At 58.0% G+C, this 9,238-nt stretch overlaps 1 protein-coding gene across 1 annotated transcript in view; it reads right to left on the bottom strand.

Moving 5' to 3' along the window:
- The window catches only part of JARID2 (jumonji and AT-rich interaction domain containing 2), a 268,700-nt gene that overhangs the window by 17,295 nt on the left and 242,167 nt on the right, over positions 1-9,238 (bottom strand). Inside the window, exons 7-8 of the mRNA XM_027766735.1 lie at positions 9,148-9,227; positions 3,017-4,040 (exon numbers count right to left, since the gene is read on the bottom strand). Of these exons, the coding sequence (XP_027622536.1) occupies positions 3,017-4,040; positions 9,148-9,227 (1,104 nt within the window). The remainder of the gene's footprint in view (positions 1-3,016; positions 4,041-9,147; positions 9,228-9,238) is intronic.

Here is a 9,238-nt window from a genome sequence, read left to right as displayed (position 1 = left end):
ACACACACACACACACACACACACACACACACACACACACACACAGAGCACACACAGCTCCTTACCCCGACCCCCTCCTCACAACCCCCACCACTCGCTCACTCAAACGAGGGTGGTTTGCTTCCAGCCGCACCAGACTGGCAGGGGAGGGTGACATGTACGATGGGGTCACGGTGGCTATGGGTCCCTCGGCCCTGCCTGGCCGGTGCAGGAAGTGGCACTGCGTATCTCAGACCCAGCCGCAGGGTGTGCAAACGCACCCCCCAGCTCCATCTGGATGGGAACGGGAAAAGCACCCTCATGACCAATGAAGGGGAGGGCGAAGCCTACACGTAATTGCCACAGAGTCGGGGCAAGCAAAGGAAAATTCACGTGGCACCGTGGACGGTGGGAATACGCCTTCACCAGCGTGGAAAGGAAAAGCTCCGTCTACACTCTCAGTCTGCGTGAAAACTGCATCAGAGTCCGGGGCTGGCCCGGCCTGCAGGCGTGGCGTCTGAGACCCCGGCCATGTTCGGTGGTGCCCAGCAGTGAGACCAGCACGGCAGCGTGAAGCCCGAACCCCACTGCCCCTCGGGGGAAGACGGGGTGGCTGGCCGTGGGGCCACCTCAGCAAATAAAAATGGGCCCCTGTGTCGGACAGCAGGAACCTGAGGTCCAAGACTCCATGACTCACTTCAGGTCTTACTGATTTCCAAGTCACAAGGCGAGCTCCGAGCTGGGTCCCTAACTAGTGGGGGTTTGCCTGAGAGTGACAGCACACGGCCTTGTCCTACAGAGATGGACGGGGAAGGCCGTGCCCTGGACCGGGCCAGGAGAAGGCCAGGTCAGGGGAGAGGAGTCCATGCTCCCGCCTGCTCCCCAGGACCTCTGCAAGGTGACAGCAAGGACACCTGGCCAGAGATCGCAGAGAGGCTGACCGAATCCCTGCCTCTGGCACTCCTGCACTCACAGGGCCGTGAGGTGGACAGCCCGTGGACACCCCACGTCCAGGCTCCTGGAAGGAACATCAGAGCTCCTGGGGCCACCCCAGCTACGCTGTGGTGTTCAGATCTCGAGGCCACCACACTCACCAGCTGCATCAGGACCCTGCCCTGCTGTGCTCGTGTGCTGGGTGACAGTGAAGTGCGAGGACACGCATCGTGCAGGGCAGTGCCACGTGGCCAGTGCTGGGCAAGGACTGGGCTGGAGAAAAGCCTGCTCTGAACAAGAGGCCACCGAGTGTCATCACAGTGTCACCGGGGCACTCTACGTCCTCCCACGACCACCATCCACCAGGCTGGGGTGCTCAGACCACAGCTGCCCTCTGCAGGTCTCTCGCTCCAGACCAGGGGACTCGGGTGGGTCACGGCACCATCAACACCACAACGCCTGATGTGAAGCAGTGGCTTCCCTGAGCCACTGTCCGACCACAGACCACAAACCCAGAGCCTTCCCGAGGACCTAGTTCTCGCTAAGGCTGGGCCTGGGCAGGTACCCGCAGAGACGAGCCATGAGACCTCCATCTTGCAAAGAAGTCTTGGCCACAGATTGGTTTTTGTTTTTGTTTTTTGAGAGGTTTTTGCTATAGGGCACGTGCACTCGCCAGAAAGCCAAACAGAAAGAGAGAAAGAAAGAGAGAAATCACCCCCCATGGGGGATGGCCATGCTGCAATCCCCTCTCCTCCATTCTCCTCTCGGGATCTTGGGCATGCACACACATGCGCCTGGGGTGAGTTTAAGCCACCGGGTCTGGGACTTGAACTGCGGTTGACTACATGGCAGTCCCACGCCATAGCCATACACCAGCTGCTGGTCCCTTTGCCACAAATGTTGACACTCAGGTGACAGCCAAGTGCCTCCCTACCGGGGGACCTCCCAGAGGAAGATACGTCCATTTCCTGCCACAGGTCTAGGGTGGAGAGGGGATGTGGGGCCTTACTGGACACCAGGAGCACAGACCCTGCAACTCACTTGGCCTGGGTGAGCCGGTACCCCGTCAGTTGCAAGGGCCAAAGGCAGGGGAAGAGGGGACAGGAGGGTGACAGCTCTAGGTGGCTTTGCCTGGGACCCTTGCTGTGCAGCCATGGTCTCTGCCACTGCCAGGGTGTGGGTCCCCTGAAGGTGTCGCCATGGCTAATGGGTAACAGCCCCAGTCACAAATGTGCCTAGGAAACATTTCAACGTGTCCCCTGACCCCTTGCCTTGTATGAGGACGAGGTGAGAGAGGATGAAAAAAAACGGCCTGAGGTCTGACAGGTGATGGCTGAATGGTAAAAGCCCCCAACTCACATGCAGAGGTCCTAACCCCCAGAACATGGCAGGGTGTGAGTACCTGAGTACTTACTGGGTCACCGGAAAAGTCAGGACACATTTTTGCATGAAAAAATACATTATGACTTTTCTGACAACCCAGTATGAGGGGGTTAATTGCATAGTTAGGCTCTATCCAACAGGACAGCTGTCCTGATAAAAAGACGTAAGAGAGCCAGCAGGTGGCGCTGTGATTAAGTCCTGGACTGCCACGTGGCTGACCACAGTTCAAGTCCTGGACCTGGTGGCTTGAAAAATCAAACCAGGCACATATGCATGTGTGCCTAAAATCCCAGGAAGAGAAATGACTGTGGCGTGGCCATCCCCCCGGGGAGTAATTTCTCACTTTTCCGGTCTCTCTTTCTACCAAGAGCCTGTGCCCATGGCAACAACCTTAAGAGATAAGAGCACAGGATTATGGAGAAGAGGCTGGGTGAGGACGCAGGGACCAGACTGAAAGGCCGAGGACAGACAGTACAGGAGGCGCCTGCCGACACCCTGACCTCGGACTTCGAGCCTCCAGAACCATATGGAGCCATGCAGGGTTACAAAGTGTACTTTGCCGCAGCAGGTCCAGCGGGCGATTCCGGGGGGCAGCGCTCCCATCCCCTGCTCTGACCTCAGCGGTGCCCAGTGTCAGGTGCTGGCCCAGTTAGGGGGGATGCACAGGGGGAAGCCACCCCAGAGCTCAGCCCAGGCCCTGCGGCGGCCGGCGCGGCCTTACCTATGAGCGGGAGCTCGTCCATGGTGATGCCCTGAGATCTGAGGTGCTTCTTGATGCAGGCCAGCCGCTGCACGTTGGGGCCCCAGCGCCGGCCCAGCTTGTGGATGTGCTGGATCTGCGTGACGAAGCGCATCTCCTCGTTGAGCTTGCACTCGGGCCGCCAGTCCGGAGGGGGGATCACCCTGCACATCCCGTACTTCTCCACCTGAGCGCGCACCGACTCGATGTAGATGAGCGGGTCGTGGAACTCCTTGGCGGAGGGCCTGAGCACGGGGATCTCGTCCATGGCCGCCCACCCGGACCTGCCGCCCCCCTTCTCGGCCTTGGCCGCCGAGTCGTGCGGCTTGTGCGAGGGCTCCGGGTGCGAGGTAGAACGATTTTCACAGGGGACGCTGTCCGGCTTGCCGTGTGCTTGTCTGCCTGGCGTGTTCTTCCCGGCCGTGGCCCGCTTCGGCCGGGTCCTTTCCACGCTGCGCTCGGGCACTTCCTTCTTCACGTGTCCGTTGAGCAGCGGTTTCTCGGCCGGGGCCTTCCTGCCGGGGGCTTCGGCGGGGCCGGCCGCCCCTTTCATTTTCTTAGGGGGCGACTGCGGCTTCTCCGCCTGCTGGGCCTCTTCCAGTCTCCTCTTGGAATTCCGCAGCCCCTCCCGCAGCTGCCGCCCCCCCACCTCCTTAGTGCATGACTTTGGGTTCAACCTCCCACTGACCTTGAGGCCATTGACGGCGGGCGCGGTGGACCGGGACGCCCCCCCGAGGGATAGCACCTGCTTGCGGGTTTTTGCATTGCTACTTTCAGTTTTCCCTGAGATTGTGTGGTTGACAGCTGAACTGGGCTTGTGGTGATTGGGTTTGGTTTCCTTGACCAGTTCTCTCTTGGCTTTGGTGTACGTGACAGTCCCCTTCGTCACTGTGGCAGTGTACTTCACAGTTTTGGAGGGTGAAGGTCGGACTTCGCGCATCTTTTTGGCACTGGCTGCACCTGCACCCAGAGATGACATGCGAGTGACTCCGTTGACCTTAGAGACCTGAGGAGGCGGCAGAGGGGAGAAGGAACAGCGTTACTACCTGCAGGACGGCGGCGGCGACCCGCTGGCATGAGGAGGGCCTCGGGGTGGGCGGCACAGCAGAGCTGGCACCTGCTCTCGGGAGGGGACGGGAAACCAGCGAGGGGACAAGGGGACGCTAACACGTTCCAAGGGACAGATGGTGGTGCAGCAAGGACACTCGCCCCGAAAGAAAGGTCGCAGGACTCTGAGCACACAGGACAAGTGTGTGTCCGAGACCTGGGCGGGCCGAGACGGGTGATAGGAACACGAAGACCCTGGAAGGCGGACTGTGTGTGTGTGTGTGTGTGTGTGTGTGTGTGTCTTCAAAGACATAAACAAAAATGACGACTTTGACTGTGGTACACAGTCCCCGAGTCCTTGCACACCCCACAGCCTTCTGCACATGAAGGCACACACAGCCAGCCCCGGGGGGACCCCAGGGTGTTTTCCAAGCAATGTGCGTTCGTTCCCATGCTCTTCCAGGAACCAGGTACGCCGAGCGGCTCACGGTGCGTAAGAGGAACAGGGATGAACACACATGTACACGCACGGGCCTTCCCGAAGGCCATGGGAGGGGAAAGGGGGGGAAACACGCGTGACTACAAAACTTTCTTGCACCATAGAAATGATGCACTTTAAGTGCATCTTTTTCACGAATGTTCTGGAGTTCCTAGATAGTCCTGTTCCAACAAAAGACATGGTCAGCCACGTGGGAGTGTTCAGTGCCTTTACCACCATGCCACCTGCTGGTCCCCCTGACATGTTTTTAATACTAGAAATCCCATCTGTAAAATCACATCTAGCTTACACTGTGTACTAAAACATATTGTAAGAACACAAGTTTCCTCCACCCACCCCTCCATAAACTATGCTCATTATTTAAATCGACTCAATTTAATGAGAGAGAGAAATAGAAAAAGCTGCCTATCGGAAGCAGGGACGATGAGGAATGGCTAGATGATGTTTTGGCCTAACTTAACAACACGGTTTCAGTCATCCATGATGAAGTCACTGTCCTCAGTTCAACCAGGAGCCCAGTGTCACGCTCTTGTTACCCACAAGAGGGAGCCAACGAGCCAGAGGACTCAGTCCCCACTGCAGCCACCGGCAGGGGTTAATCCATTTTTACACTCAAAGTGGAAACAAAACCAGAAGAGCCCAACTAAATAGAGCCAACCTGGACAGGCAGCGAGCCATGGACGGGGAGGGAAGCCTGACCACGGCAACAGGCGGGCAAGGACGCTGGGCAGACAGAGCCAAGCGTTCTGGAACTAGAGCCTGGCTCCAGTGGGGACCCTGGATGTCCTTGTGACACCTGCTCTCGCTGCAGGCAGCTGGGGTCAGGATTACCCAGCTCCAAACGCCCCGAACTGCAGGCGCAATCTCATTAGAAGCAGAGTTAAGGCCTCAAACATTTCTTGCAGCTAAGGCGATTTTCCTGACTGCTTTCCCCTCGGGATATTCATTTTGCATTTTAGAGAAATGTTAAAAGAATATTTCCAAACCTTGGCCTTCTCTGAATCTCACAGGGCTAGAACTTTTCTGGAACCCCAGCACACTCATGGGAAAACCTCCAGGAACCACGATCAGCAACTTGCCCTGCCCGGGCCTCCGCTGGCTGCCGCTGCGGGGGTCAGGGGAGTGTGTGTGTGTGTGTGTGGGGGGGGATTGCACTTCAAGTGGGAGAGAGGCCTCAGCCTAACACTCAGAGAACCACAGGAGACCACACCCAATGGTGCTTTGGTATATGGACCACAGGCTGCGATCACAGGACAGAACCTTGGGACCGTCTTAGAAAATTTACTTTCAAATCGCGAGGGCGAGCCCTTCTGCCTATTCTAAGCATCATTCAGACTTTGGGGATCCCAGGATAGAGACGCCCCCTTGATCTTACCGCAGTGGGCAGAAAAAGGTCCCGGTGAATGCACACTCACATATTCTAAACCTTGGGGACAGGCCTTTACAAAGAACAAATGAGGTTCGAACGGTTCATGGAAAATGGAACTAAAAGAAAAGTTTTTTTTTTTTTTTTTTTGGAGAGGTTTTCGCTATAGGGCGCGTGCGCTCGCCAGACAGACAGAGAGAGACATAGAGACAGAAAGCGAGAAATCACCCCCCAGGGGGGATGGTCACACCGCAATCCCTTCTCCTCCATTCTCCTCTCGGGATCTTGGGCACGCACGCACACGCGCCCGGCGTGAGATCCAAGCCACCGGGTCCGAGACGCGAACCGCGGTCGACTACGTGGGAGTCCAGCGACATAGCCATTACGCTAACTGCTGGTTCCCAAGAAAAGTTTGTTTTTGTGCAAAAAAAAAATTCACTGCAACCATTCATGCTTCTTCACGGCACGCATCATACATGGACTCTTGAAGCTCAGCTGCAAGGGATGATGGGAGTGAGGAGGGCTCATGGCAGGGTAGTTCAGCCGGGAGGCCTCACCACCAGCAGCAACCTCTAGGGAGTCCCCACAACCAGCAGCACCCTCTACCACCAATGCCCCTCAGCCGGTGTGCACACCACACGGGTCACGTTTACCCTTCGCTCTCATGCTGACATTAAAAAAGAAAATCATATCTGAAATGGAAGATCAGATTACCCTTTGGGCCTTATCCTCTACAAAGCTGTAAAGATGAAAGGTCGGAGCCTAATCACTTGCATCCCGCAGTCACAATGGAATCTACAATTTGCTTTTATTGACCTTATTTTTGGAGTACTTAACTAATGAGATCTGATGGTTTCGAAATTACCCTTTCATTTCACACAGTGTCCCAGCAAGGGGAGCTGGTAGCCAGAGAACAATGGCCCGGGAAGGTTAAATACCACATCCAAGTCCCAGGGAGCTCGTGGCCAGAGAACAGTGGCCCAGGAAGGTTAAATGCCACATCCAAGTCCCACGAAAGTCAAGGTGAGAGTCAAATTGGAACCAGAAGCTCAGGTCACCCGACGCGGGGGATCGGACTGGGGAGGGTGGCAGGACGGTGACAGAAAGGGCGGCCACTCTCAGGCTCAGCATGTGCCGGAACAGCCTCCCCACACCCTGGCAGCAAGCCCAGGCTCTGCCACTGCACAAGCTCCAGGAGCCACCCCATGGGGACTGCGTGGGACAGGCCACCCCGGGAGGTGCTGCTGTGCAGCTGCCCCCTCCCAGAGACATGGGGACCCTGACCTGACGGAAGGGTGAGGACCGTGAGTTTAAGATGAGCTAGAGAGGGACGACTGGAACCAACCACTGCGTGACGGTATGTGTGTGCACGCACGTGTGCATGCATGTGTGCGCGTCTCCATCTGGGGCAGAAAGGAAAGACTGTGACACGTGTCTGGATGCACTTCTGATGTGGCCCAAATCAGGAATGTCCCAGGGGTCTCCTAAAACGCACAACGCGCTGCAGAGACACGTAAACGACACCTGACCCTGGGGCGAGGACAGCGGACGGCATGCAGGATCGCAGGCCAAGCAGAGCCGCCAACTGCCCGCCCCAATGCCTTTTTTGGCCATAGGACTCATGCACTCACTGGGGAGAGACAGAGAGAAAAGCAGCAAGTCACCCCCAGGGGAATGGCCAGGCGGAAATCCCTTCTCTGTTCTCTCGGGGCTTTAGGCACGCACACACACTTGGTGTGAGTTTCAAGCCACTAGATCCAGGACTCGAACCGTGGTTGGCCATGAGGGAGTCCGGCGTCTTAACCACCACGCCACCTGCTGGCCCACACCCAGTCCCTTCTTACATGCTCTCTCATGAGCACACATGCCTGGGGAGGCTTCTGCACTAGCTGCCATCAGGCCAGCGGCGCTGAGACTGGGCCTGGGGCCACAGCACACACAGAACCCACGCCCTGCACCTCTCAGTACTGAGTCAGGGGCCGGGGCCACTGAGGTCGACGGGCAGGTCTGGGGGCCTCACTCTCAGCTGCTGACTCAGGGAACACCAGGTGCTCCGCTTTGAGACCCCAGCCCAGGGTTTAAACCCTGCTGTGACCACTTGTCTAACCTCAAGGTAACGCCAGAAGGCACGCCCCGGTGCTGTGGACTGGAGACCTGAATGGTGACGCCTGCCTTGCCCAGTCCACCTAAACTGAAGAGCTGAGTGGCACTGGAGGGGCACGGGTGGACGACAGATACACGCCTGTGCACACGCCCCCAGCGCCTGCGTGGGAAGACCAGGACATCCATATTCTGAGTGTCACCAAGAACAGGTTAGTTGACACAGGGTGAATTCCCATCTATCCACTCTGCAGTGGCCACCTTTTGGTTAGTCTAGGACACCATCGCTCAGATCTCCTCCAGGTCTGCTCATCTGTAAAGAACACGGTCTCGAGTCTACTCCAGGGAGGATTTTCACTCTGTGTCAGACTTCCTGGCGGGGAAAGCTCAAGAACCCCAGATTCCTATACCCAAAAACGGGAGTGGGCGTGGGGACAGGACCGCAAGGGGCCGTCGTTTGCCATCTGCCTCGTCTCAGGTACCTACCACCCAGCACGGGGAGCACTAGCAGCCCAGGGACAGGAGAAGCTGGAGGGGAGCATGGACCCTCCCTACCTGGGGCTTTCTCGCCCACTGTCCCGACTGGACGGAGGGTCTCGCCCGGCCCAGGGTCGGGCACTGGGCAGCAGGCAGGCATAGCTGTCCCCACAGTGCGTGTGCCCTTGCCAGCCTCCCGCTCCACGTCCTGCAACGTGACTCACGTGTCACATTTAAAAGGACACCCAGACCAGGGCCGTCCAGAGAGGGCTGCAGCTGAGGCCGGCTGATGGCCTGTGCTAGTGCCCCTGCCCGAGCTCCTCTCGGGCTCGCAGCCTCGACACTCACCCAGGGCTGGGCGGAGTAAGGGTCTGCATTCCGGTAAAGGCACCTGGTGGGTTCAGGGGCGCCCTGGGGTGAGTGTGAAGGCAAACCCACGTGCATTCCAGCTGTGTGGGACCGCAAGGCAGGCGTGTGCACCGGCCCCTCTGCACAAAGGTGCTGTCTCTCTCCCTGTCTCACCTCCCATCACAGCCCCCAGCTCATTAGCCCTCTGGGTGGGGCTCTAACTGGTTGAGTGTGGGGAGGGCTCCAGGACACCCCGAGGCACCTGCCAGGCCTTACCTGTTTCCGTAAGTCCTGAGCCGGCCGATGCAGAGGGGGGTGGTGGTGGTGGGCGGCGGGCCCCTTGGCCGGGGGGCCAGGGGAGGGGGGC

Source organism: Tupaia chinensis, unplaced genomic scaffold (assembly GCF_000334495.1).
Source record: "Tupaia chinensis unplaced genomic scaffold, TupChi_1.0 Scaffold143647_1, whole genome shotgun sequence".
NCBI classification, from domain to species: Eukaryota; Metazoa; Chordata; class Mammalia; order Scandentia; family Tupaiidae; genus Tupaia; species Tupaia belangeri.
This window is presented reverse-complemented; position numbering and strand designations above follow the sequence as displayed.